The sequence below is a fragment of the Oryctolagus cuniculus genome, chromosome 19, assembly GCF_964237555.1.
Source record: "Oryctolagus cuniculus chromosome 19, mOryCun1.1, whole genome shotgun sequence".
In the NCBI taxonomy this organism is placed as follows: Eukaryota; Metazoa; Chordata; class Mammalia; order Lagomorpha; family Leporidae; genus Oryctolagus; species Oryctolagus cuniculus.
In genome coordinates this window covers 33,663,344-33,690,671 of record NC_091450.1, presented here as the reverse complement: position 1 = coordinate 33,690,671, position 27,328 = coordinate 33,663,344, and the positions used below count along the sequence as shown (strand labels likewise).

At 71.1% G+C, this 27,328-nt stretch overlaps 2 protein-coding genes across 6 annotated transcripts; one reads left to right on the top strand and one right to left on the bottom strand.

Annotated features, from left to right (window-relative positions):
• Nucleotides 1-59: 59 nt before the first annotated feature.
• GNPTG (N-acetylglucosamine-1-phosphate transferase subunit gamma) lies at nucleotides 60-8,562 on the top strand. Of its 2 annotated transcripts, XM_051830379.2 has the most exons (10): nucleotides 60-144; nucleotides 220-277; nucleotides 349-416; nucleotides 7,240-7,294; nucleotides 7,383-7,466; nucleotides 7,550-7,643; nucleotides 7,714-7,828; nucleotides 7,933-8,015; nucleotides 8,112-8,243; nucleotides 8,318-8,562. In XM_051830379.2, exons 1-10 carry the CDS (start codon nucleotides 87-89, stop codon nucleotides 8,459-8,461), a joined length of 891 nt encoding a protein of 296 aa, XP_051686339.2. In that variant the 5' UTR covers nucleotides 60-86; the 3' UTR covers nucleotides 8,462-8,562. The 2 variants fall into 2 exon arrangements, with proteins under 2 accessions (XP_051686339.2, XP_051686337.1); XM_051830377.2 differs by lacking the exon at nucleotides 7,714-7,828 and having other exon boundaries at nucleotides 7,829-8,015.
• On the bottom strand, nucleotides 8,494-27,168 carry UNKL (unk like zinc finger). Of its 4 annotated transcripts, none has more exons than XM_070064156.1 (14): nucleotides 27,028-27,168; nucleotides 26,736-26,945; nucleotides 23,289-23,465; nucleotides 22,924-23,057; nucleotides 20,802-20,937; nucleotides 20,376-20,493; nucleotides 19,790-19,964; nucleotides 19,099-19,184; nucleotides 15,207-15,351; nucleotides 10,823-10,915; nucleotides 10,429-10,587; nucleotides 10,002-10,201; nucleotides 9,691-9,927; nucleotides 8,494-9,562 (listed from the first exon to the last, which is right to left on the bottom strand). In XM_070064156.1, the coding sequence occupies exons 1-14, from the start codon at nucleotides 27,126-27,128 to the stop codon at nucleotides 9,449-9,451; spliced, it is 2,085 nt and encodes a 694-aa protein (XP_069920257.1). In that variant the 5' UTR covers nucleotides 27,129-27,168; the 3' UTR covers nucleotides 8,494-9,448. The 4 variants fall into 4 exon arrangements, with proteins under 4 accessions (XP_069920257.1, XP_051686333.2, XP_069920259.1 ...); XM_051830373.2 differs by having other exon boundaries at nucleotides 19,880-19,964; XM_070064158.1 differs by having other exon boundaries at nucleotides 26,736-26,917; nucleotides 27,028-27,152.
• Nucleotides 27,169-27,328: the final 160 nt, after the last annotated feature.

The window sequence follows — 27,328 nt, the reverse complement described above, 5'->3', positions numbered from 1 at the left end:
GCAAGCGCGAGCGCCGCCGCCGCGGGTTCCGGTCGCTCAGGTGACGTCACTCGTGCGCCGGCGCTCCCGTGACGTGCAGCTGGGTGATGGCGGCGGCCCCGGCGCGCGTCCTGCTGCTGCTGCTGCTGGGGCTCGCGGCGCGCGGTGAGTGCCCCACGCCCGCGCTCCCGTCCCTGGCGCGCTCGCCGCCCCTCGCCCTCACCGCCTCGCTCCCCGCAGGGTCCGCGCCGGCAGGCGCCGTGAAGATGAAGGTGGTGGAGGAACCCAACACGTTCGGGTGAGCGGCCAGCGTGCGGCGGGCTCCGGGCGGCCCGGCGCGTTCCCCGCTGACCCTGGCCTTTCTCGCAGGCTGAACAACCCGTTCCTGCCCCAGACCAGCCGCCTGCAGCCCAAGAGGGAGCCCTCGCCCGTGTCCGGTGAGTGCGACGCCGACGAGGAGGCCGCTGCGCCCCCTGCCCGCCGTGCCCGCGGCGGGGTCCGGCGCCGGACGCCTCTGGCTGGCACGCGCACCCCGAGCCAGGAGACGTGTGGTCCGCGCGTGTGGCGTTGCCTGCAGCCCCTGGGTGCTGTGGAGCCTGCGCGGCCCCGCCTCTGCGGCGTCGCACCGTCTCGGGACGCCGAGCTAGCCTCAGCCCCAGGAGTGGTGTTTCTCGGCTTGGTCTGAAAGGCAGAGCCGGAGAGAGGGAGCCTCGGTGCCTCCCTGCGCCCCACCCCGCCGTGGGTGGCCGGCCCAGGCGGGTGCATAGGCAGGGAGGTGGCTGGGAGGGCAGCCGGGGTCTCGGAAGGAACGAAACGAGCGCTGCCCGTGCCGCGAGCGCCGAGCGGGCTGCGGAGCGACGGACGGCGCCGGGAAGCCGCGGAGCGTGGAGGGTGCTGGGGGTGCGGCTAGAGCACGCGTGCCACGTTCCCTGTGCGTGTGGGTGTGCGCGTGGGTGTGCACGTTCCGTGTGCGCGTGCGTGTGGGTGCAGGTGTGCGCGTGCACGTTCCGTGTGGGTGCAGGTGTGTGTGGGTGCCTTGCGTGTGGGTGTGCGCGTGCGTGTGCATGTTCCGTGTGTGTTGGGAGTTGCCATCGTCCTGTTGAGACTTATTTGAAAGGCACAGTGAGAGAGGGGGCCAGGCCCTGTCTGGAGCCGGGAGCCCACGTGGGTGGCAGAGACGCGGGGACGCGAGCTGAATTCTGCCTTCTCGGGGGCGCCTGCTGTGGGAGGCGGGTGCCCAAGCCCCACGGCGCCAGGCCCCGGGACTTGCTGTTGTCCGGCCAGGTCTGAGAAGTGACGGTCGGCCAAGTGCTGGGCGGGTGGGGGCTGTGGACTTGGGGGAGGGGCCTCCCAGAGGCGGGGGAGGGGGGAGGCTGAGGGAGTGCAGCGCCTGTGTGGCCGCTCTCACGGGCTCTGCCCCGAACAGAGCTGCTGAGGTCTTCCATCTTGACAGCGTTCGGCAGGGAACGGAGAGGAAGGAGACCGTGCGTCCCAGCGTCCCGGGACGCCACCTTGAGCACGTCACAGCCCGCGCGCCCCGTCTCCTCGAGGCTCCCCTGCCCCTGTTTCACTTGGGAGGCGAGAGGCAGACAGACAGGCAGGGGTCGGGGTCTCATGCCGTGGTTCACTGCCCACACGCCTGCAAAGCCAGCAGCGCCCGAGTGCCGCCCAGGGCTTCCCCAGGTGTACCTGCTCCGGACCGGGGCCTGACAGGGCCCCCGCCCGCCTCGGGTTTGGTGTCTCCTTGTCTTGATCCCGCAGTCCCCACCCCGGTTCTCAGCTGTTGAGACGCTGACTCTGGGGCCCTGGCCGGGCCTCCTGACGGCAGACGAGCCTGCTTGTGGTGCCCTGTGGCTTGTGTGGCCCCACCACGTGGCCAGTGCAGTGCCTCCCTCTGGGAGGAGTCGCCACTGCCTGTGACCCCTGACAACCCGGGTGGACTGCTGGCACCAGGTTCCGTTGTCCTGTGGCCGCATGGGCACCAGGCTCAGCCAGAAGCCCTTGTGGAATGTGGGCCCTTCTGGGGTGTGCGTTGTTTTCTTCGTAATCGAGAGGCAGAGAAAGGGCTCCCGTCCACCGGTGCCCAGGGCAGCCCCGGGTGGGTCCTGAGCTGAGGGTCGGGAGCTCGGTGCAGGGACCGCCGTCTGCTGCCTCCCGGCTGTGTGTCAGGGAAGCTGGAGCCGGGAGCAGAGCTGGGGCCCCGTCACCGGCCCTCAGCTGGGACCCCGTCACTGGCACTTGCTTGCTTGCTCTGCCAGCTGGCGGCCCTTGTGTCTGGCTGCGGCAGCCTCCTCCGTGCAGGCTTCTGTTGGCACTGGTGGCGGGCTGCACCTGCTGTGGGCAGGCTCCACGCTGACCCAGCGGTGGCTGTGGGTCCCAGGGTGGCCACTCGTGGTCTGATGGTCGAGGTGGCTTCCGGCGTTGCTAGGTGGCCGTCTGCTTCCACAGTGTGCGTGTTGCTGCTGTCCCAGCTCTGGAGCAGTGCCGCCGGTCCCTGCCCTGCTGCGCTCACGGCTCTGTGGGCACGGGTCAAGCCCCGGCTGACTCGGCATGCCACGGGGCGTGCCGGCTGCTCTGCTCCCAGTCCAGCCCCCTGCCGGTGCACCTGGGAGAGCAGCAGCAGGAGGGCGAAGTCCTCGGGCCCCTGCACCCGGCGGGGAGAGCAGGGTGGAGCGCCAGACTCCTGGGTTTGGCCTGGCTCGGTCCTGGTGTTGCAGCCGTGTGAGGAGTGAGCCGGCGGCTGGGAGGGCAGTAGAGCAGTGTCCCTCCCTCCCTCCCTCCCTCCCTCTGTGTGCGTGTGCGTGTGCGTGTGTGTCCGTGTCCCTGTTGCTCTGCCTTTGGGATAAATAAATGTTTTTTTTAATAGTCTGGAAAACGACTTGAAGGGCAAGTTAAAACAGCGTCCAGGAGAGTGTGGCCGCGCCCTGTTCCAGGACTTTCCGTGCTAGTCTGTGATTCAGCCGTCTAGGTTTCTCTCTGTCTGTGGAGAAAATGCTACCTCCCCGTCGTAGTCGTGGACTGGACGTAGACTCAGCGCCGTGAGCGGGAGGCAGGCGACGCTGCCCGCTGGCCCAGCCGGACTCGCTGAGGGTGGAGGTGGCGACGCGGGAGCCCCTGTGTTTGCCTTGGTGGCTGGCGTCAGGGCCGCAGGCCTCCGTGTCGGAGCCCGGCTCAGACTCTCCCCCTCTGCGGGCTGCAGGGGCCGCGTCCACCGAGCCCTGGCCCAGGACACTTGGGCTCCCACCGTGTGCCGTGTCGGTCACGGCTGGGAACACGGCTGTGCCCGTGGCGGAGTCCTGCCTTCAGGTTTGGTGTCTGTAAACGAAGGTTATTGTATTTATTTGAAGGAGTTGGAGGTCTTCCAGCCATTGGTCCACTCCCACTTGGCTGCAATGACCAGAACTGAGCCAGACGGAAGCCAGGAGCTTCTTCAGCGTCTCCCACGCGGGTGCAGGGGCCCCAGCACTTGGGCCATCTTCTGCTGCTTTCCCAGGCCATGGCGGAGGGCTGGGTTGGAAGTGGAGCAGCCGCGATTGAACGGTTCCTCTGTGGCGAGCCGGCGCTGCAGGCCGTGGCTTAGCCTGAGACAGAGGAAGGGGGAGAGGCAGAGAGGGATCTTCGTCTTCAGATTCGCTTCCCACGTGGCTGCCCGGCCAGGCTGCAGCCAGGAGGCCCACTGCGGTCTCCCACGTGGCAGGCAGGGGACCAGCACTTGGACCGTCTCCGCCGCCTCCCGGCTGTGCTGGCAGGGGCTGAGTGGTACCAGAGCAGCCAGGACTCCCGCTGGGCCCAGAGGAGGAGGGGGCCTCCCCGTGGCAGCCTCCTGCTGCACCCAGTCCCTCACCCTGCTGCCAGTTCTCTGGGGCGTGGGCCCCGTGTGTGACTTGGGGCGTGTGCCCCGTGTGTGACTTGGGGCGTGTGCCCCGTGTGGGACTTGGGGCATGTGCCCCGTGTGGGACTTGGGGTGTGCCCGTGTGGGACTTGGGGGGTGTGCCCCGTGTGGGACTGGTGGGGCGTGTGCCCCGTGTGGGACTGGTGGGGCGTGTGCCCCGTGTGTGACTGGTGGGGCGTGTGCCCCGTGTGGGACTTGAGGCGTGTGCCCCGTGTGGGACTTGGGGCGTGTGCCCCGTGTGGTCGCTGGGTCTTGGCAGTTCTGTGTGTTTCCTGAGCGGCTGCCCGCAGAGTCTGTGCCGTTTTGTCCCCGCCCCGGTGGCACGGAGCGGAGGTCCCCAGCCCTGTGTAGTGGTGGGCTGCCCAGGGGGCGGTGTCTCCATGGTCCTGTGAGCCTCTTCGTGTGTGCCCCGGAGTTGCTGGGTCCTTGTGGGCGGGGTCTGCGCGGGCCGGCCCTTGTGGGCGGGGTCTGCGCGGGCGGTCCTTGTGGGCGGGTCTGGTTTGCTGCAGGGTCTCCTGCAGTGTTCGCTTGTGGACCCTTCCTGGGGTGGGATCTGAGTTTCCTCTTCGGCAAGCTGCTTTTCCCTTTTTTCCCTTTTTTTTGTGATTTACGTACCTGAGAGGCAGCGTGTCGGAGGAGAGACAGGGTGGGGGCAGCACCGTGGTGCAGCGGGTAAGGCTGCTGCCTGCGGCACCAGCCTCCCAATGGGCGCCGGTTTGAGTCCCGGTTGCTGCTCTTCCAGTCCAGCTCTCTGCTGTGTCCTGGGAAGGCAGTGGAGGGCGGCCCTGCACCCACATGGGAGACCCGGGAGAAGCTCCTGGCTCCCGGTCGGCCCTGCTCCAGCCATTGCGGCCATTTTTGGGGAGTGAACCAGCGGCTGGAAGACCTCTCTCTGCCTCTGCCTGTCTGTAACTCTGCCTCTCAAATAAGTTAATTTAAAAAGTGGTCAGGCAGAGGCAGGACTCAGCCCAGGCCCGGCGCGTGTGGCTGCAGCTGGCGGCTGAGCCCCTGGTGTTTTGTTGCGTGTCACGTCCTCATGGGTGGAACCACCTCGCGTCCCTCGTCTGCTGGTGCCGACGCCGTCGTTTTGTGTTGCAGTTCTGTTGAGTCGCTCTCGCAAGCCTGCGCGTCTCAGGTTCCCACGTAGTCCCTGCCCTGAGCAGCCAGTCTGCCCCCGGCTCCCTGTGCCTCTGCCCGGCCAGGGCTCGAGGAGCCGGGAGCACACTGGGATTCTTCTCTTCTCAACGGCGCTCTGAAAGGGCAGAGTGACAGCGAGTCCTGCTCATTCCCCAGACGGCTGCGACGGCGGGCGCTCCGTCCCGGTCTCCTCTGTGGGTGGCAGGGCCTCCAGCATGCATTGCAGGAAGTTGGGTCGGAAGTGTCCGGTGCAGCAGCTTAGCCCGCTGCGCCTTGGGGAAGTGGTCAGCCTGCACCGTGGACCGTGGGCTTGCCTCTGGGCTGTGCGCCTCTGGTGTGACGCCTGTCATGCTGAGGAAGATCTTCCCTCCTCCCTGCTGGGGGTGTGGGCATCCATGGGGAGCAGGCACGTGGGAGCCCCTGCGCCCTAGCAGCCCCGTGTGTGCTCCGGGCAGCCCCGCATGTGTTCTGGGCGGCCCCGTGTGTGCTCTAGGTAACCCCGCGTGTGCTCTGGGCAGCCCCGCGTGTGCTCTAGGCGGCCCTGTGTGTGCTCTAGGTAACCCCGCGTGTGTTCCGGGCGGCCCTGTGTGTGCTCTAGGCAGCCCCGCGTGTGTTCCGGGCGGCCCCTGCACCCTGGACAGAGCCTTGCTGGTCGTGGTGGGCAGCAGGTTCATAGGCGGCTGGGTTCGGCCTGCTGGCAGCACGTTGAGGGTTCTGCTCCGTGTCCTTAAAGGGATCTTGGCCCGAAGCGCTCTGGTGCTGCTGGCCTCACGGAGCGGTGAGCCTCCCGCCAGCCTGTCTCCCGACTCCGTCCCGGTGGGCACTCTCTGGCAGCGCGGCCGTCGTGTGCTGGAAGGCGCCTGATCATCATTTATTTATCCGAAAGGCAGGGTACGAGAGGTCACTGGCTGGCTCACTCCTCCAATGGCCTCACGGGCCAGGGCTGGGCGAGGCCGCAGCGGGAGCCGGGGTCTGGGGCTCTGTCCAGGGCTCCCGTGTAGGGGGCAGGGGCCCAGGTACTCAGGCCGCCTTCCCCTGCTTTCCCAGGCGCATCAGCGGGGAGCTGGGTGGGAGAGTGGAGCAGCCGGGGCTGGAACCGGGCCGAAGGCGATGCTGGGGTCCCCTCCTGGACCCTGCTCGGCGGCCAGAACAGGTTCTGTGGGATTTTGAGGTCTCACCTTGAGACGCCCGCACAGGCTGGGTGCAGGGCCCTGGGTTCTGTGCGCTGCGGGGCCCTGGAGCTGTGGCCACGCTCACCGTGCCGGAGCTCTGCCGTGTCTTTGGAAGTCGGCGGGCGCCGGGGAGCAGGGCCCCGGGCAGCTCTGAGCAGCTCCTGGAGTCTGCCGCACGCGTCCCTCGCCAGCCCACGTCTCTGGATCTCAAGTGGGGCCCCCAGCCGTGCCGGCGTTCCCACATCTGTTCTGCGATGGGACTTAAGTGGTCCGAATGTTTGTCCCTTCCTGGCTTTGTTTTGTGCCACACGTATTGCGTCAGCACTGCCTTCGTGGTCACTGTGTGGATTGTGTACCGGGAACTGGAGAAACTGGAAATCGGGATTAAAGCAAAACTCGGGGCACAGGCCTGGTGGCCCGCAGGTCGACGCCCGCACCTGTGCTGGCTCCCTGCAAACGCGCCTGGGAAGTCAGCCGCTGGCTCCGGGTCTGGGGCCCCTGCCACCCACGTGGGAGACCCGGGTGCAGGCGCTGGGGGGAATCCCCGTTCAAAGAAAACGCATTGTGGTTCGTGGAGGGATTTTGAAAGGCCTCACGGAGAGTGTGTAAGCAAAGCGGCACCTGGACCTCCCTGTGACCTGGAGGCTACCGAGCCACACCCACCCACGCCCCTGCCAGTGTCGCTCTCCGGTCCTGAAAGCGGAGCCCAGGCCGCCCCCCTCTGCAGCACAGCCAGGGTCTCCGCGCCCTCATCTGAGTCCTCTGAGTCCGTTCCCCCGGGCGGTCTCCTGTCTGTTTTTCCGCCGTCTGTGCCCCTCGCCTCGTGATTTCCGTTGGAAAGCAGTCCAGCCCTGCTGTTTTTAGATTTATTTGAAGGCAGTTAGAGACGACGGGGTCACCCACCCCCTGCTGGTTCATCCGGGTCTCCCACGTGGGTGCAGGCCCCACCAAGGACGGGCAGCCGGCGGGGCACGGGCCGAGCTGCTGTTGGGGGGGGGGGCTGTTTCCGCGGGGACAGACGTGGAGCCTGGGGGACTCACGGCGCCCCCCCCCCCCCAGGGCCCAGGCACCTCTCCCGGCTCTCCGGCAAGTGCTTCAGCCTGGTGGAGTCCACGTGAGTGCGGGGCGGGGGGCGGGGGGCGTGGCCAGGGCCGGGGTGGGCGTGGCCGGGGGCGGGGCCGGCGTGACGCCCGTGTTCCCAGGTACAAGTACGAGTTGTGCCCGTTCCACAACGTGACGCAGCACGAGCAGACGTTCCGCTGGAACGCCTACAGCGGCATCCTCGGGTGAGCACGCGCCCCGGGCGGCCTCACACCCCGCGGGCCCGGGCGGCCGGCCGGCCGGCCCACACACCTGCCCCGCTCCCCAGAGTCTGGCACGAGTGGGAGATCGCCAACAACACCTTCGCGGGCATGTGGATGAGGGACGGCGACTCCTGCCGCGCGCGGAGCCGGCAGAGCAAGGTGACCCCCAGCAGGGACCTGGCCGGGGCGGGGCCGGCCTGCCCCCGCCGCCAACCTGCGCCCCTCCCAGGTGGAGCTTACCTGTGGGAGACGCCACCGGCTGGCCCACGTGTCCGAGCCCAGCACCTGCGTCTACGTGCTGACCTTTGAGACGCCCCTCGCCTGCCACCCCCACTCTCTGCTAGGTAGGGGCGGGGCGCTGGGCGGAGCCTGAGCCCACTTCCTGCCCACGCCCCTTAGAAGGGGCGGGGCGGAGCTCAGCGAGTCCACTTCCTGTCTGGATGCGCAGTGTACCCGACCCTGCCAGAGGCCCTGCAGCGGCGCTGGGACCAGGTGGAGCAGGACCTGGCCGATGGCCTCATCACGCCCCAGGTAGGTGCACGCCGGCGCCCCCCAACCCCTCTCCAGGTGCACACTGGTGCCCTCCCCGGCCCCCCGCACACTCCCTCTCCCCCTCCCCCACCCCAGGGCCACGACAAGCTGCTGAGGGCGATCTTCCAGGACGCTGGCTACCTAAGGACCCCAGGGCGCGAGGAAGCTGCGCGGCAGGAAGGGGGGCCCAAGGGCGCGGGGCTGGAGACCCTGGAGCAGTGCAGACAGGTAGAGGCCGGGGAGGCGGCCCTGGGCCCGCCCCCCAGGCGCTGCCTGACCCCCGACACCCCCCCCCCCCGCAGGCGCACGCGGAGCTGTCCTCGGAGGTCGCGCGGCTCAGGGGCCTGCTGAGCCAGCACGGCGTCCCGCACGCCCTGGCCCCGGCGGCGGGGACAGACTCGGAGCCGCTGCCCGGCCGTGCGGGGCTGCAGGGCGTCGGCCAGTGAGGGGCGGGCCGGCGGGCCCAGTGACGCAGAGGGGCGGTCTGGAGTTTTAATTCATTTCCGTGTTGATAAAAATAATTAAATTTGTAAGCCATCGCGTAAAAGCCACAGTGTAAAAACTTTACCCGCGTGTCCCCGGCTGCGAACCGTTCATTCTCGACAAGGGACGATGGCGCCATCGACACTCACTCCGCCGAGACTCCGCACACGCCGAACGCCGCGGACACCGCCCCACACTGGGGCCAGGCCCTCACACCCCGCTGAGCCTGGTCACCCGGGGGGACTCGGGCGGAGCGGGGCTGACCTGGGGCCTGGGGAGTGCAGACAGCAGGGTGCGGCCGCGGGAAGGACAGACTGCTCGTGGACCCGGGAGCGACAGAGGCCAAGTCCACCTTAGGTCCTCCGCACCACACACGCAGCTGCACCCAGAGCCGCAGGGGCCACGAGCTGTCCACACCCCCACCCCACCCACCCCCCGCGTTGGGCTCCGGGGCTGCCTCCCAGCAGGGCGGGCACCCAGGCTTCGCAGGGTGGGCCTCCCGCCGCTCCTGGCTGGACACAGGTGGGTGACCGCGCCAGTGGAACAGCCTGCACTCGGACCCTGGCCCCAGGAATCGTGGGGGTCCTGGGTGGGGGGAGGGGGCCACCAGGCACCTTGGGAGAAGACTGGGCCCCATCACATCCGAACGCGGGCCCTGCTTCCCTCCCCCAAGGCGCAGGCAGGCACGGGTCCCAGCCACGCTGGCCTGGGACCACCCCAGTGTGTGTGCACACGCGGGGCTGGGGGTGGACCCCGCCCGATGACAGCCAGGCCCAGGCGGGGGCCCCCAGTGCCACTCTGCCTGTGGACGGCGTCCCAGCGGGGAGCCCGGCGCTCTGCCGCCCCCACGCGCACCTGCTACCTACAGCGCGAGCAAGGCGGACGCCCAGCCCCACGCTCGCTCAGCTCTTCCCCGGAGCAGGGTTGGGGAGAACACGCTGCCCGCAGGCTCACCACTGAGGGGGCGAGCACCTGGGGGTGCTGGCGGCACGCGGCTCGCAGGGGCCGCCCCGGGCCGCCTCTCCGCCAGCCACACACTGCTTGGCACGGAGCTGGCCGATCACCTGGTGGGGAGACACCGGGGCGGGGCTCAGCGCCAGGCAGGCGGGCAGGTGTTCAAGACCCCACAGGGCAAGGGTGGGGCCGGCCCGACGGGAGACGAGGGGCCCTCCGCTCGCGCCCGCAGACGTACCCCGTCCACGGCCTCCAAGTCCAGGCGCAGCCGCGTCTGCAGGGAGTGCAGCTGGGGCAGCGGGATGGCGCCCACGTCCGGCAGCGAGGCCACGCCCAGCCCCTCCAGCTCCTCCCGCAGCTGCTGCACCTGCGCCTCCGCCGCCGCCTTCCTGCGCAGCGCCGCCTGCCGGTCGCTGTCGGCCGCGCGCGCGCGCTCCTGGGCCTCCCGGGCCTCCCGCTGCCACGCGTCGCAGGCCTGCAAGCAGGGGCGCAGGTGCAGGGGCAGCCCGCGCCGCCCCCGCCACCCCGCGGGCACGGCCCGGCCCTCACCTGCTTGACCTGCTGCCAGGACTCTTCCCACTGCCTGATCGTCCTCCTGGCCTCGTCCAGCTGCCGCCGGACTCGGGCCAGCTCCGTGCCGTTTGGACTGGCGCTCGAGGACGTGGGGCCAGCACTCAGGGCGGTGGACGGGCTGGGAGAGAAGCTGCTGGACACGTAGTCCCAGATGCTCCCGGGGACGCCATTCAGACCTGCCGGGCGGGGGGGGTGACGGCACTGGGTGGGGACGAGGCGCCTCCTGCCGCCCACCCCGCTGCTGGCTACTGGGGATTGGGCCCTGGCGCCCCGAGCCGGCCGCCCACGTCTTCCCAGCCCCGTGGGGGCCTAGGCAGAAGGGGAAAGGAAGCCCAGGACCCCTGGCTCCCCACAGCTCGCAGTCCACACGTGGCCGGCCACGGGGCAGCAGGCAGGGACTCACCCAAGCCCCGCGAGCCCGGCTCGGAGCTGGGGGGCGGCGGCTGCTGGGGGGGCGTCATGGCCGAGGTGAGCGAGCTGCGCGGGGAGGAGGACGGCGACGGGGAGCAGGGCGGGTGGCCCAGGGCGGTGCCGGGCGCTGAGCCGGCCAGTGCCCCGGGACCTGCGTGCGGAGGGCGGGAGGGAGGGAGGGGTGAGCAAGGCGCCCCCGCAGCTCACCGCCTCCTGCCGGCCAGGGCGGGGCCACGCCCCCACAGCTCAGGTGCGGGCAGGCCCCGGGGGGCGGGGCGCCCAGCACCTGCACTCAGCTAAAGAGCAGTGGTCACTGTGCCCGGGTCACGGTCCTGCGGGAGCCGAGAGGGGGAGGGGAGGCCGTGCTGGGCCCCGCCCGGCCTCACCTGCAGGTCCCAGTTCCAGGCCGTCCTGCCCCGCCAGGTCTTTGTGCAGCAACCCGGTGTTTGGCTCGCCCAGACGGAAGTCTAACGCCGAGCCTGCCAGACAACGCCGGGTGTCAGCCTGGTGCCGGACAAGGGCTGCACACCCAGCGGCCGGGGCGCCGAGCCCGACCCACGCATGCCGCTGGCCACAGCTCAAGGGGCTCAGCTCCTCCCCCAACAGGCATTCGGGGCACACGACCCCGCCGCTCGCCAGCAACACAGCAGCCGCGCGGCACGCGGGTTTCCAGAGACCACAGCCCCACAGGCCTCCCCGTGGCCACAGCACCCAGCAGGGTCCCGGGCCTCAGCCGCCGCCTGCTTCCCGTCCTGCAGGGGAGCCCTCCTAGGCCCCAGGCCCCTCCCTGGGGCTGAAGCTGTGGCCAGAGGACGTGACCTTTGGCCTGAGAGCCAGGACTGCACGTGAGGAGCGCCTGGGACGCACTGGGGGCCAGCGCCACCCGCCTTGGCCAAGGCTCAGCACGTCTACAGGAGTGCACGGCCCACCTCGGGGTCGCGGCTCTCACCGAGTGCCCTCCACGGCCCCTGTGCAGTGCAGTCACCTAACCCCACTCTTAAAAATATTTTTATTTATTTGGAAGGCAGAATGAGGGGGGGGGGTCTTCCATCCGCTGCTTCACTTCCCAAATGGCTGCCACAGCCCGGGCTGGGCCAGGCTGAAGCCAGGAGCGTGTTCCAGGCCTCCCGTGAGCGCAGGGCCCAAGCTCTCGATGATCTGCTGCTTCCCCGGCCACGAGCAGGGAGCAGCTGGGACCAGAACCAGCACCCACGTGGGGTGCGGGCGCTGCAGGCGGAGCTTAGCCCACAAGGCCACACCTGGCCCCTGACCCCGCATGAAGCCAGGAGGTGGGACAGGCATCTGTCACTGCAGTCAAGGTGGAGCGGCCCACACCCCGTGTCACAGGGCCTGGGTCAGCCCCGGCTCCGCCCCGACACCAGCTTCGGGCCCACGTGGCTCTGGGGGCGGCAGTGATGGTCCCGGCCACCCATGCCAGGACACGGGGCTCACATCCGGTGGCCTGGCTCGGGAGTGGAGCAGGGCGGGGAAGATCTCCCCCTGCTGCCGTCCGGGGGCACGGTGCTGCCCGTGTCCCTGCGGGGCTCCCACCTCCCCGGGCACACCTGCACCCCAGGGCTGGGCTGCCTGCAGGGGCCGTCCCGGAGCCGGCGGTGCCCAGGGGAGGACAGGGCCTCGCTGCCGCCTGCTTGCCCAGGGCCAGGTCCCTGCCCGCCGAGCGCACAGCTGAGACTCCGGGGAGGCGCCTCCCCACCACAGGGACAGGGCAGGGACGTGTGGACGCAGTGGCCACAGAGAGACAGGACAGGGACACGTGAGCCTGAGGGAAGGCAGCGGCTGAGTCGGGCTGCAGACCGGTGGTCAGCACTGCTCAGCCCCGTGGGTGCCCGTGGGCCGGCCGTGTGTGGCTCGAGAGCACTCGGGACCACCTCAGCCACGTGGGGGGCAGGTACGGGGGCGCTAGGCCCAGACCCCGAGACTGGAGCCCAGGGCCCCAGCAGCGCCGCGTTCCGCCAGGCCCGTCCTGGGGGAAGCCGCCCGACTCCCCCTGGAACACAGCACCCCGGGCCCCCACCCCCACCCAACCTCGGTGGGGCCTGCCTGCCCCACTCTGCCCGTCTTCACGGAGCACTGTTGGGGTGGGGGTGACCTGGGCTGCACCCCAGCCTACCTACTTCCCAGGCAGCCACTGTCCTCGGAGTCAGCGCTGGGACGTGGTTCCGCCCGCAGCAGTGGGGGCAGCCGGGAGCCGCCCAGCGAGTGCCCGCCCTCCCTGACCAGTGCCACCTGCAGAGCCCAGGGGAGGCCTGGAGGAGCCGCTGCCCTCTGCTGTGGGTGCACCTGGGGCCCTGCAGCCCCCCACCTCCAGCCCCTCCCGCCTTCCCTTCAGGGCCGCAGCTCTGGGACACAGCTGACCCCCACCCCTGCAGGACCCCCAGCCCAGGCCCCCCCTTCCCTGCACCTAGGAGAGGCCTGTGCTGCCCGCAGGGCTGTGGCCGTGCAGGGGGAGCATCAGCCACCAGCCCAGGGCCCTGCTGTCCCGGAGGGACCCTCAGGCAGTGACGGCCCCCACGCCAGCTTCCCCCCACCCCCGGGGGAGCGCATGCCTCTTCCCGCTGGCCACCTGGAGGCCTGTGCAGGGCGGCTCCGGCCCTGGACTACGCGGGCAGCCAGGCCTGGGAACCCGGCCGCGGTGGCGGCACTGGGGCCGGGAGAGCGCCCGCCTCGCCTCCGTGACCCGCACAAACGCGGCGCAAGCCCCGAGCGAGGAGGTGGGGGAGCGGTGCGCCTTCCCCGCGCCAGGCTGCGGTGACTCAGCACAGGTGCTCCCGCTCAGGGGCGGCGGCGGCGCCGCGGCCTCCCGCCCTCGCCTGCGCTTACCTGAGCACAGGTGTTCAGGGAGCCTCCGCGCGGGGCGGGGCGGGGCGAGCAGGGCCAGCAGGCCCCCGACGCCGCGCGAGCCGGGCGACCCGCCCCCGCCCCGCAGCCTTGGCGCCGCCTCACCCCGCCCGGGGAGGTCGGGACACCCGCACGCGGCGCCGGCCGAGGCCCGCGGCCGCCGTGACACAGCGCTTTCCCGGCCCTGCGCTCGGGGCGCGGGCAACCCCGACCCCAGGGGCCGCGAGCGGCGCGCGCACGGCCGGCTCCGGGACGGGCGCGCTCGGCGGCGAGGTCGCCCCTAGGGGCGCGCGGCGGGCCCCGGCGCTGCTGACTCACGCCCGCCGCCGCCCGGCACCGCCGCCGCCGATTCAAACCCGGCCCGCGCCCCGCCCGCGCAGCGCAGCCCACGTGCCCGCCGCGACCCCGCCCACCCACGCGGGCCCGCCCTCCGCGTGACGCGGCCCCGTGGGCCCCGCCCCGTGCCCGGTCTGCACGCGCACGGCGCCCGGCGCCCACCCGCACTTGCTCGGGGTGCGCGCCGATGCCGCCTCCCTCCAGTCCCTGCCGAGCGCCTCCCCGCCACCCAGCACCCGCGCGCGCTCCCGCACGACCCGCGGGGCACCCAGCTCCCTGTCCAGCTGCCTCCCCGCACTCGGGGCGCTCAGGGTCTCGGCCGTCCCCGCCCACTTCACAGGGGACGAGCTCCCGGGGTGCGGGGTCTCCCACTCACGGACCCCCCCCCCCGCGACCTGTGCGCCCCAACTGCAGGCCAGGAAGTCCCGACAGGAGCTGACAGGATCGGGGCACGGCCAGGGTGACTGGGCGTGGGCAGGGGGTGGACCCTGGTCCTGGAGCCAACGCGGAGCTCCAAGGCAGGCAGAAGCGGCGACAGGGGGACAGGCCCGAGCACCCTGCAGCACCAGGGCTGCCCCCGCTCGGACAGTGCCACCTGGGGCCCAGCTGAGGGGAGGCGGTGGGCTCCAGGCTGTGCAGGGCTCGCCCCTCGGGTGAGTGGGGGCCCTGGGCGTCGGCCCTGCCCCCAGCTCTGCAGGGTGCGCCAGCTCCAGGACCCCCGCGGTGCTGCGCGCAGCCCTGTGTCTGTTAGCTACTGACGTCCTCCCAGGGCGGGGGTCAGGGGTCAGCACGGCGCCCATCCCCGCTGCACGTCCCACACTGAGGCACCGTCTGAGGCCCGAGCTCTGCCACAGGGCCCCTCCCCCCGGGGTTCCCAGCAGGAGGGGGCAGGGGTGACCCAGGACCCCCCCCTGCGGGGCACCGCCCCCCTCAACCAGGGACAGAGGAGCTGGCACTCCAGGCCGCCCGCGCACCCCACCAGCGGTCGCCGGGCACCTGTGCACTCACGGGGTGCCCCAGGTGCCAGCTCCACCCAGGCACCCAGACGGGCCGGGGTCGCAGGCTGCCCCTGCCGCTGTCCTGCCCACTCCAGGCGTTCTGCAAGACCCCCTGGGCAAAGCCGGGCTCCAGGCCCCGACGGGTCAGCCCAGCCCAGCTCCGGGCGCACTGGTCACCAGCACCCCCACCCACAAGGACTCCTGGCAGCCAGGTGGGCGATGCTGGCCGGTGCGGCTGCCACAGCTGTGCCCCCTGCTGGCCCACAACTCCCTTCTCACCACGCAGCGAGGATGCCGGATGCCGGCCCCCCACCTCAGCGGGCCTGGGTCTCACGGCCGGCAGCCAGTGCTGGCTCGGTCGCTGGGTGCCTGTCCCTGCGAGGGAGACCTGGGTCCCAGCTTGGACGCTGGCCCAGCCCTGGCCCTTGCAAGCCTCTGGGGAGGGACCAGCAGACAGAAAATCTCTCCTGCGTTTCTCTGCCTCTCCAATAACCAAGCACAGCCTTTGCACTGTGGCTCCCTGGGGGCTGCAGAGCCGCGTCCCCGCCCCCAGCGGCACACAGGCAGGTGCACTTACCTGGGGCGGGGTCCCGTGGGAGGGCGCGGCCGGGCAGGGCGGGCGGAGCCGTGGGGGAGGAGCTACCTGAGCCCAGGCTGGACGCCACACTGGAGCTGACGCTGGCAGCCAGCGGGGAGGCCACTGCAAACACAGCGAGGTGGCTCTGCCAAAAACAGACACGGTGAGCAGTGCTCTGCCTGGGGAGAGGCGACCGCACGCGCAGGCCAGGGGCACGGGCAGCCTGCACCCAGCACATGGGCCACGGCCATGGGTACACGGGCAGCCTGCACCCAGCACGGGCCACGGGCACAGGCAGCCTGCACCCAGCACGGGGGCCACGGCCACGGGCAGCCTGCACCCAGCGCACGGGCCAGGGGCACGGGCAGCCTGCACCCAGCACTGGGGCCACGGCCACGGGCACACGGGCAGCCTGCACCCAGCACACGGGCCACGGCCATGGGCACACGGGCAGCCTGCACCCAGCATGGGGGCCACGGCCACGGGCAGCCTGCACCCAGCACACGGGCCACAGCCATGGGCAGCCTGCACCCAGCACACGGGCCAGGGGCACGGGCAGCCTGCACCCGGCACACGGGCCACGGCCACGGGCAGCCTGCACCCACAGACGGGGCCACGGCAGAAGGAGATGGCGGGGCCGCTAGCGAGTGCCCTCCCCAGTGAAGCCACGGGGTCTGCTCTTCCCAGCAGGTGCAGAGCTGTGCCCCAGGCCGGGGCCAGCAGACAAGCCCTCCGACTGCCACCTTCCTCCCTGTGCCCGGACGGCGGGTCCTGCGGCCTCGTGACGGGCAGGTGGCGTCAGGGTGGGAGTGGGGAGAACCAGCAGGAGCTGGAACAAGTGCCATGGGTGGGGGCGGGGGAAACGCACCCCCTTCGAGGTCACTGTCAGGTCAGCGCGCACAGCTGGGCCAGGACCTGGCTCCGCCCCAGAGCAGCACAGGGACGGAGAGCCTGGGGCCCGGCCGGCGGGCACCTGGGGGACGCTGCCAGCCCCTCCCCCTGCATTCCCGCCCCCGGTGCAGAGCCCGGGACCCGGAGCCCAAACTGCTGCAGGCGGCTGCCGCCCTCCGCGACCCCCACCCAAGCTCCACCTCCAGGAGACCCAGCAACCCCACGGCGGCCTCTGGCCCCGCCCTCCTCCCACCCCCACCCCTTAACCCAGAGGGGCCGGACCTGGGCTGAGGCAGATGCCAGGGGCACCGGCAGCTTTGCCTCCAGCCCCCTCCCTGTGCATACGGGGCGGGTGGGTAAGGCCCCACACAGGCACCGGGCAGAGGCGAGGCCCCGCTGACTCCACCCCAGACTGGAGAGCCCCCAGAAGTCAGCCCTCCTCCCAGGGCCACGCCACCTCTCGCCCCTCCCTGAGGGTTGGGGGGGGGGGTCCCGTCAGCAGGAGTCAGAACCGGGGCCCCTGCTCCCAGCACCCGCCCCAGCCGCCTGCAAGGCAGCCTCCCCGGGAACCCGCCGTCCCCAGCGCCCAGCGCCCAGCGCCCAGCGGCCACCAGCACCGCGCCCGTGCCGCTCCTCGGCCCCCACCCGTCCACCGCCCCAGGTGCCCGGCACACGTGAGGTCCTCCAGCGACTGGCTCCACGCCGACCCCTGACCCCGACACGGCTGCACAGGGTCAGGCCAGGACGGGGCCTCAGGAGATGGCCATGCTGCCCACACCCTGACCAGGGACCTGCCTCGCTCAAGCCCCAGCCGCTGACGCGGGGTCAAAGGTCACCCACATCACAGTCCGTGTCAATTTCCTCCCCTGCCCCCCCCCCTTTTTTTTTAACTTTTTGAAGACTGACTGACTTGAAAGTCAGAGTTACAGCGAGAGCGAGAGCGAGAGCGCTCTTCCCACCGCTGCGTCCTGGCCACGACAGCCGACAGCCGGGGCTGTGCCGGGGCTGTGCCGGGAGCTCCTCCCGGTCTCCCGCGTGGGCGCAGGCCCCGAGCACTGGGCTCACGCAGGCACCCGGCCTCGCAGGCGGCAGCGTAACCCTCCGCACAATGCCCCCCGCCCCCGTCTTTCCTTCTCTTCTTTTTGAAGATTCATTTATTTATTGGAACTCCAGAGTTACAGAGAGAGGTCTCCCGTCCCCTGGTTCACTCCCCCGACGGCTGCGCCGGCCAGGGCTGGGCCAGGCGGGAGCCAGGAGCTTCCTCCAGGCCTCCCACGTGGGGGCAGGGGCCCAGGCCAGCGAGCCGGATCCTAAGTGGAGCGGCCAGGGCTTGAACCGGTGCCCACACAGGAAGCCCGCGTCACGCCCCAACCCCTGCCTGAACTCTCCCCTTTCGGAGGAGTCGCGTCCCACCCCCCAGCGCAACCCCTCCCCCAGACACAGCGCTGCTGCAGCATGGCTGAACACGTCCCTGCTTCCAGGGTCTCTGGCCAGAGGTGGCGCGGCTGGGCCAGCCCTCGGCCACCCCGGGGCCGGGCGCGGCTGGACCCTGTGCTCCAGGGCTGGCAAGGCAGAAGACGCCAGGGCCCCGTGGCCTCGGGGGGGTGGGGGTGACTTCCTGGGGTCAGCGTGCCCCAGGGCAGAGGCCCCAGGCCCCCCTGACCAGATGGCCGAGGCCCAGGGGCGCTGGAGCTGGGAGCTCGGGGAGGGGACCCCAGCAGCCGGCTGTGGCAGGGCCAGGCTCAGCACTGGCCGACGCCCTCCGGCTCCTGGGATGGGGACAGCGGGGTCTCGGCCACCAGCGACACCGCTCAGAGGCGGCCCTGGCCAGGCTTCCTCCCGGTGCTCGTAAGGGGCCACTGACACTGTGGGAGGAGCGGGGAGGACGCGGCTCGGCCTGGGAGGGGCCGAGGACCCCCCCGCCCCGCCCCACCCCCCACGGGCTCAAGAGCGAGCCCTCATCCACGCCCAGGCGGCCCGGCTGCCCTGGTGCACCCCGGGCCCGTTACTGTGTCCCACACCTCTGGGTCTTTACTGATCGCCCTCAAAACCATCAGCAGCCCCCCGGGCCCCCCTCCGCTGGGTTTGAGAAGCGGCTGCCTGAGGAGACGCTGGGGAGGAGCGGGCTGGGGGGGACGCGGGGCCCACGGGCGGGGGCAGCAAGCAGAGCCACCCTGGAGGTGCACGAGGGCTGGGTCCCCTGCGCCGGGCCGGCCCAGCTGAGCCGCCTCCCCCGAAGCCTGGAACCAGGGGTCACTCGACCACAAAGAAGTCGCCAGGGTGGGCTCTAAGCCTTCTGAGGCCGGGACGGGACGCGGGAAGGCGCCACTGTGCTTGGGGGAGCCCCGGGGGCAGCTCCAGGCTCCTGGCGTTGGCCTGGCCCAGCCCGGCTGCCGTGGCCGCTCGGGGAGTGACCCAGCGGGAGGAGCCCTCGCCTGCAGCGCCTTTCCCACAGGGAAGGAGGACAGCTTTCAGTCCTCACTCAGTAAGACAAAGGCCACCTAACACACAGGCCCACTGACAGGAACACAGCCGTGGCCACCTGGACAGCGCCCGAGCACAGGGGCGCCCCCGGCCTGTGCCCACCTCCCCCGGGGCTCCCCCACCCCAGGGCTCCCACCTCCCCCGGGGTTCCCACCTCCCCTCAGGTTCCCACCTCCCACCACGCCCCCACCTCCCACCTCCCCCGGGGCTCCCCCCACCCCAGGCTCCCACCTCCCCCCACCCCAGGGCTCCCACCTCCCCCGGGGCTCCCCCCACCCCAGGCTCCCACCTCCCCCAGGCTACCACCTCCCCCCACCCCAGGCTCCCACCTCCCCCAGGGGTCTCTTTCCCCTACGACCACTGCCTGTGGCAGCAGCTCACCCGCTGGGGCCCTCTGAGGACGAGCACAGGGTCTCCCCAGACTCCTGACCACAGGTCAAGGGCCCGCAGCCACGTCCCCTGCAGACCCCCACCTGAGTTCCCGCGGCTCTGCTCCCACGGAGCCACGCCCACTCACCTGTGCAAGCTGGACGCCGGAGGCTGAGGCGCTGCGGGCGGGGCCAGGGTCCGGGCAGCCCCAGTCGCTCGCGGTCCCGAGACTCTCTGCCGAGAAAGGGGCACCAGGCGTGGGGGGGGGCTGGCAGCAACACACGCCAGGGCCGCGCCCACACGCCAGGGCCGCGCCCACACCTGGCCTCGTGCCCTCAGCCCTTCCAGCTATGGCCGGAGGAGGGGCAGCACCGCACCTGCGGGCCAGCACAACACCGCCCAACACCGTGTGACAGCGCATGCTCCGGGGTAAGAGCAGCCAGCAGTCCCGGCTTCAAGGAAATGCAGGGCCCAGCGCCCAGCGCTCGGAGGCAGGGGGGCCCTATGGGGGCTGCGGGGAGTCTGTGGGGCTGTGTGGGAGGCTACGGGGCTCTGTGGGGGCTCTGGGGCTGCGTCCAGCGCAGGTTCCCAGCCACGCCCACCACCCTGAGCCCCAGCTCCCGATGACACCAGCGCACCGGCTCTGGGGTTTCCCTGGGAAGTCGAGGTGAGCAGAGGGTGAGGGTTTGTGGCAGGAGTGTGTGGTGTGGCGGGTGGGCGTGCGGCATGGCGGGTGTGTGTGGTGTGGCGCGGTGGCCATGTGGCATGGCGGGTGTGGTGTGGCATGGCGGGTGTGTGTGGTGTGGCATGGTGGGTGTGGGGCAAAGAACCTGGCTCACCTCCCGGGGCAGGTGCAGGCCCCGGCGCGCCAGGAGGTGAGCTGCGGCAGGTGCAGGCCCAGGCGCGCCTGCCCCAGCAGCCGTACTCACTCTGGGCGTGCGCGAAGGCACAGAAGGGGCCGCGCGGGCAGGAGCCGGTCTGGCGCATGTCGTGGCACTTCGTGGACTTGTAGATCTGGGGGCCGGAGTCGAGGGGCGCGGGGCCGTGAGGGACGAGGGTCCTGGGGGAGGGCTGAGCGCCGTCCACCCCCACAGGCACCTCCCAGGGCTCCAGGAGCGCATACACACACGCACACGCGTGTCCACCCCCGGACCCGGTCACTGCCCTTCATCCAGCGTGACAGACGCACGGACCCCACTCGCGGGACCCGGGGGAGGGGTGGCACAGCAGCCTCCAGCCCGGCCCCGCCCCCACGCTGTCTCCCTAGAGCCAGGGCAGACAGCCCCGCCCACCCGTCGGCCAGGCCTTCGTGAGCCAGCCCAGGACGGGGACAGCCGGGGACCCTTCCAGGTGCCACCTCCTAGGCCGGTTTGAACCGAGTCCCGGGGGGCACGAGCCATGCCGTGGGCGCCGGGCCGGGCCTACCTCGGGGTGGAACTGCTGCTCCGTGCGTGAGTGGCAGTACTGGCAGGCGTCCCCGCTGTCGCACCGCGAGGGCTCCCCCCACTCGTCACCAAGCTTCACGCTGGGGCAGGGTGTGGACCTGTGGACGGGGTGGCCTCAGGACACGGGCAGGTGGCACGCGCTGGGCCGAGTGAGAGCCTTCGTCCTCAGCAAGGCCGGAATCGAGGAGCGCACCCCCGTGCCGTGCCCGGCCCACCGTCCACAGGGAGCCCACGGCCGGGGCAGCTCCCGCCCTGCCGCTCGGGGGTCACCGGCAGGTGTCCCCGGCCACGCACTCTCTGCCGCTTTCCCAGAAGGGATCTGGGCTCCTGGGAGCAGCGGCCGCGGCGGGAAACAGGCCTCAGCCTTCCTCCCATCGCCAGCCCACGGCGCGAGCCCCGCACTCACCGGTACCGGAACCTGCGGGGGTCGCGGCGCCGGTCCCGGCCGCTGTGGAAGTGCGGGCAGGCGTAGCCCTGGCGGCACAGGTGCGGCGGCTTCGGGCACTGCTGCGTCTTGTAGCTGCCCAGCACGAAGCTGGCGTCTGCGGAACGGGGCCCCGTGGACACTCGGTGCCTGCCCACGGGCTGCCGAGGGCCAGGCACCGCCAGAGGAGACCCGGGGGCCGGGGGTCGGGAAGCTCGCGGACTTCCTCCCGGGCAAGCCGCTGCGGCGGGTCACCTCAGGCCTGGGCTGCCGCGGCTTCCTCTCAGCCCACAGCGAGGCGCGGCCCGTCACCCACAGCCCTCAGAGCCCAGGGGCCTGTCCACGCGCACCCTGCAGCGGCCAACGGCCCCAGCGCTCAGGTCCCGGCCGCCCACGCGGGCGACCAGGGTGTTTCTGGGTCTGCTCTGCCGGCACCGGGGGAGTGAACCAGCACACGGAAGGCCCCCCCCCGCCTCTCACACGTGGTTTTGAAGGACAAAGGCCTTGAACACGCGGCGCCTGCGTAACCCAGCGCGGGACACGGAGCGCAAGCGCGTGTAGGAGTCACAAAGGAGGGGCTGCCCCGGGTGACGCGGGACGCGGGCTGAGGCGCTGCTGGCAGACACGGCTGTGATGAGGAAGCCACGCGTGACGGCCCCGGTGACCACGCGTGCGGCCCAGCCCCGGGAGGCCAGGCGGGCAGCACTCCCTGTCCATCTCCGTCTCGCTCCTCTCCTCCTCTCGGGAGAATGTCTGAGAGTTTTAAAGGTGGCCGAAGAGGAAGGGCCGGAAGGCTTAGCCGAGGGGTGAGGGCTGCCCCCCCACAGGCGGCCAATGTCCTGCAAATCTGAGCCCAGCCAAAAACTGCGCCCTCCTGCCCACGGGCGGGCGTCTCGCCACCCGCTCTGGTTCCGGAGCCCACGCGCCTACCGCGATTTCCCGGGGGAACTGCTCCAGAGGGCGGCGGGGCTGGGAAGCTGGCGGCCATCCTGCCCCCCCCCCCCCGCAGGACGTAGCGCCTTCCCCGCAGGGAGGCCACAGAAGCCCAGAGCTGCCACTCCAGTACCCACATCCCACACGGGTGCCAGTCCCAGTCCTGCTGCTCCACTTCCGGTCCAGCTCCCTGCTGAGGCCTGGGAAAGCCGTGGACATGGCCCAAGTGCTCGGGCCCTGCACCCGCGTCGGAGACCCAGAAGAAGCTCCTGGCTCCTGGCCTCACATGGGCCCAGCTCTGGCCGTTGTGGCCAGTGGGGAGTGAACCAGCGGATGGAAGACCTCTCTCCCTCTCTCTCTGCCTCTGTAACTCCGCCTTTCAAATACATAAATAAATCTTAAATGAAACAAAAACAGAACCTCGGCCACTGTCACTGGAATGACCACAGCCACAGAGCCGCCCCGCCTGCTGGCCAAGACAGCGACGCCAGCGGCACACGCAGCCCAGGACATGGGCTGGCGGCAGGGCAGAGAATGTTCTGGAACCAGAGGCAGTGGTGACACAAGCCCACGAGTGAGACCAGTGCTGCAAAATGGCGCGGTGTAAAATATCGGCTTCATGTTAGAACCCCCAAAGCCAGGCTCCTGGCTCCCAAGGCTGCCACGCGGCCCCGGGGAGGGCCCGAAACCGCATTTCCGACAGTCCCCGGGGATCCAGAGCTGCTGTTCTGACCACACAGAGGCCCGGCCCTGGACGCGGCGGAACCACGAAGGGCGCAGGCACGTAGCACAGCCGCCCAGGGCCCGGCCCAGGACGCGGCGGAACCACGAGGGGCGCAGGCGCGTGGCACAGCCGCCCAGGGCCCGGCCCAGGACGCGGCGGAACCACAAGGGGCGCAGGCGCGTGGCATAGCCGCCCAGGGCCAGGCCAGGGTGTCCCCCGCTGCCCCTCACCCCAGCCCAGCGCTAGGTCGATGCTGACCCCACTGCGACCCCGGCAGGGGTGAGGGTCACGGACCCACCCTGGCTTCCAGTCCCACGGGGCCACCTGCTACCCGGTCCCCAGCTCCTGGCCCGCGGGCCACCTTGGGGACACAGACGGGCTCAGCGGGTCTGAGGCGATGCCCGAGGCTGGCCCGTCCGGCAGCGGCAGCAGCTGCCCTGGGGTTACCTTGCCACCGGGGGTCCTCGCCCAGGATCCTCTCGATCATGGCCTGGCTCGCCAGGACCCCGGGCTGCAGGTCGGGGCCGGCGTCTCCCCCGCCGGGCTGCCCGCTGTGCAGGGCCTCCTGCGCCTGCAGCTCCCTGCGGCCAAGCAACATGGGGTCAGGGCTGCGCCGGGGTCACTGCGGCCCCGGGCTCGGCCGCCTGCGGGTCACTGTGTGTGGCTGCCCGGCAGGTGAGGCCGGGCCCCCCAGTGCCCACCCAGCTGCGGGGAGAGCTGGCGCTCCGGCTGGGCTGTGTCACAGGACACAGGAGGGGACCCCGCAGGGGCGGAGACGGAACCAGGGCCCACCGGGGCCAGGCCCGGCTCACCTGACGTCACACACGGGCGGGCGCAGGTCCAGTGGGCCGTGCGCGAAGGCACAGTGCGGCCCGTTCTTCACGCAGCGGCCCCGGGCGTCCGTCTCGTGGATGCAGGTGCCCGTCTTGTAGTAGCGCAGGTGGTACTTGCGCTCCGTGTCCCCGGTGGTGCGGTGCAGGTAGGGACACCTGGCAGGGAAGAGGCCCAGAGGCTCTGCCCCTGCTCCCACCTGGGGCCGCCCGGGACCCCCCCAGAGCTCACGGAAGCCCCTCAGCTACACAGGACGCAGCCCCCGTGCAGTCACCCTGCCCAACGTCCCTGTCCCTGTGATTCTGTGAGCGAGGCCCAAGTGCCCGGCCTGCAGGCAGGCCGCACGACGCCCTGACAAGTGGGGAGGGGGAGACCGGGACCCTGAGAGGGAGGGAGCCAGGGAGGGGCTCGGGCCCGGGGCAGCGGCGGAGCACTGGGGCGTGGGGACCCAGTGCCCTCCAGGCTGGCCCTGGTGGGGGTCACAGACAGGGACCCCAGGCTGCCGGGGCAGCAGACAGGCAGGGACGCCGGCTCGAGTGCCACTGGAAGCCGACGGACACAAGCTGTGGCGCTGGGCGCACCTGCTGGGGCTGCCCCAGATCGGAAGGAGCCCCCTGGGGACCGCCCAGTCCGAGCCTCTTCCCTGCTGGGCGAGGAAGCGGAACTCGGGCTCCACCGGCACCAGCTTGACAAACCCCCGCGCCGTGGGGTGCGGCCCCCCAGGCGCTCCGCGCTCTCTGGGTGGGCGTCGGCTGTGCCCAAGTTCAGAATCGGCGCCCCTGGGTGGGTGTGAGGAGCGGCAGGCTGAACCACTGCCTGCAGGGCCAGCAGCCCACGCTCAAGAGCCGGCTCGAGTCCCGGCTGCTCCATGTCCGATCCCGCCCTCTGCTGTGGCCTGGGAAAGCAGTGGAGGATGGCCCAAGTCCTTGGGCCCCTGCACCCGCCTGGGAGACCCGGATGGAGCTCCTGGCCCAGCCCTGGCCCAGCCCCGCCTGTTGTGGCCATGTGGGGAGTGAACCACTAGATGGAAATACATCCCCCCTCGCACCCTCAGCAGAGGCAGAGTTAGACAGTGAGAGAGAGACAGAGAGAAAAGTCTTCCTTCCGTTGGTTCACTCCCCAAATGGCCGCCATGGCCGGCGCACCGCGCTGATCTGAAGCCAGAAGCCAGGTGCTTCTCCTGGTCTCCATGCAGGTGCAGGGCCCAAGCACCTGGGCCATCCTCCACTGCACTCCCGGGCCACAGCAGAGAGCTGGCCTGGAAGAGGCGCAGCCGGGACTGGAACCGGTGCCCATATGGGATGCTGGCACCACAGGCGGAGGATTAGCCAAGTGAGCCACAGCGCCGGCCCCGAAAGTAAACATCTTTTAAAATGAGTGACGAGGGGCCAGCACTGTGGTGTAGTGGGTAAAGCCGCCGCCTACAGTGTGGACATCCCACACGGGCACTGGTTCTTGTCCCAGCTGCTCCACTTCCCATCCAGCTCTCTGCTGTGGCCCGGGAGTGCAGTGGAGGATGGCCCAGGTCCTTGGGCCCTGCCTGCACCTGCATGGGAGACCAGGAAGGGGCTCCTGGCTTCAGATTTCAGATCAGCTCAGCTCTGGCCGTTGCAGCCATTTGGGGAGTGAACCAGCACTGGAGAACCCTCTCTCCCTCTCCCTCTCTGCCCCCCCGCCTCTCCCTCTTTCTCTCTCCCTCTCTCTGCCTCTCTGTAACTCTGCCTTTCAGATACATAAATCTTATTTTAAAAAAAGAGTGATAAGAAATCAGTAAAGATAAAAATAAAATGACTGCAAAAAGACCAGCCCGTGGGCAGCCAGGGATGGGGTCGGGGGTCACGGGGAGGGGCTAGTGCCGTGGTCACAGGGTTTGGTGGGGCCAGGGGTCATGGGGCACGGTGGGGTCAGGGGTCACAGGGCCTCCTCACTGCCCTGCCTCTGCACACTGGGGCTCCCTCCTTTCACAGACCCCCAAAGCCCTGGCCGGATGCCACCCACCACTGCCTAACTCCGCCCTGGCTCCCTGTGGGTGGAGGCTGCGGGCTGGGAGGCCCCTACCCCAGGCCCAGGGGCTGAGGGGCTGCAGCGGCTAGGTCCCCCCCCCACAGACGGCACCGCCCCTCCAGGACACCTGAGGTCACCTGCGCCTGTGGCCGCGCAGGACGCCGCCCTCAGCCTTCCCAGGAGTCGCGGGTGCCCCCAGCAGGGCGCCCCTTAAGGGGGGAGCAGCAGCCGACCAGCAGCCCAGGTGGGGGCGCCACACGGCTCGGACCCTGTGCGTGCGGCCAGTCGCGGTTCCCACGGGGCAGGGCGCGGGCGTGACCGCGGCAGCCAATCACGGTGCGCGGGTGCGGGCAGCTGGCCTGGGGGACGCGGGGGCGGACCCGCGTGGACAGGCCGGCCACCCAGCGTGGCCGCGGGGTGCTGACCGCGCACGAAGGAACACGGTGACGGGGCCATGCAGGGAGGGTGAGGCCGCTGGCCAGCCCCGCGGGGCCCCAGCTGCGGCCAGGAGGGAGTCGCTGACCCCCGCTGGTCTGAGATCAGATCAGGAGGACACAGCCCCGGGCAGAGCTCGACTCAGCAGAGGAAATCGGAGGAGGGCTGGGCGGGCGCCTGGTCAGCGGGCCAGCGTGTGCCTTGGGGACCCAGCTGAGCAGGCGCCTGGCCAGCGGGGGGACGCCGTCGGCACCGGTCAGCGGGCCAGCGCTCCTGCTGAAGCAGGCCTCGGGTCCAGCATGCTGCGGCTGAGACGCCTGCACGGCGCCCCCAGAGCCCGTGGATGGGGGCCCCCTCCCCGTGGATGCGGGAACTTCACTGACCGCCCTCGCCCGCCCGGGCGGAGGAGCCCACGGCCCTGCCGGCGCGCTGCGTTTCCTGCGCTCGGCGAGTCTCGGACGAAGCCCGGGGACAGCAGCAGCTGGCCGAGTGACCGCTGGAGCAGCCCTCCAGGAAGGCGGGGGCTGGACACGCCCCAGTGCCCACTGCCCGGGCAGCAGGGCGCAGCCACAGGTCCGCACAGACCACGGCCTGACCAGGGCACCACGCACCAAGGGCCGCTCAGAGAGCACAGGAGGCAGCCCTGGGCCCCTCCCCCAGGGCGCTGCTGCCCGGTGAGACCCGGCGGGGGTCTCGCGTGTTGCTCCAGCTCCTTGACGTCGGTCGGGACAAGTGCCCGCGCCCCTGGCGGCAAGCCCCCCCCCCGCCTCCCCCACGGGGTCTCCGGGCAGCTCCAGAGGGGAGGGGTCCCTGGGAATCTGATCCTTGGTCAGGGACCCCAAGTGCCCGCGCCCCTGGCGGCAAGCCCTCCCCCCGCCTCCCCCACGGGGTCTCCGTGCAGCTCCAGAGGGGAGGGGTCCCTGGGAACGCGCTCCGTGGGCGGGCGGGCGGGACCCCAAGCGCCCGCGGGCCGAGTCTGGCGGCCTCACCCGTCGCCGTCAGGGCAGAGGCCGGAGGCCGCGTCGTACTTGGCGCAGTACACGTCCGGGCTGTAGTTGAAGGTGCCGTCGCGCCGGCGGAGCGGCCTGCGCCGCCGCTGGCGAGGGAAGTGCCAGTGGAAGCAGGTGTACGGCCGGTGCCGCGCGCACCTGCGCTGCAGGAACAGCGCGCACTGCGCGGTGCGGAACTCCTTCAGGTACCTGCGGGGACAGAGCGCCGCTCGCCGCGCCCGCCCGCCCGCCCGCCCGGGGCTGCGCGGGGCGGCGGGCGCGCGGCACTGACCGGTAGTGCGTCGGCTTCTCGGTCTGCGGGGGGGACGCGCTCGCCGCCGCCGCCGCTTTCGAAACCGACGGCATTTTCAGTCCAAACAATGCAACGCGCATGCGCCGCGCCCGCCGCCCCCGCCCCCCGGATCTCCCCGCGCGGAGCCCACCCGCGCCCCCGGCCCGCCGGCCACGCCCCCAGGCCTGCCTCCTCCTCCCCGCGCGGCGACCACGCCCCCGCAGGTCCCGCCCCCAGGCCTGTCTCTCCTCCCCGCGCGGCGACCACGCCCCCGCAGGCCCCGCCCCCAGGCCTGTCTCTC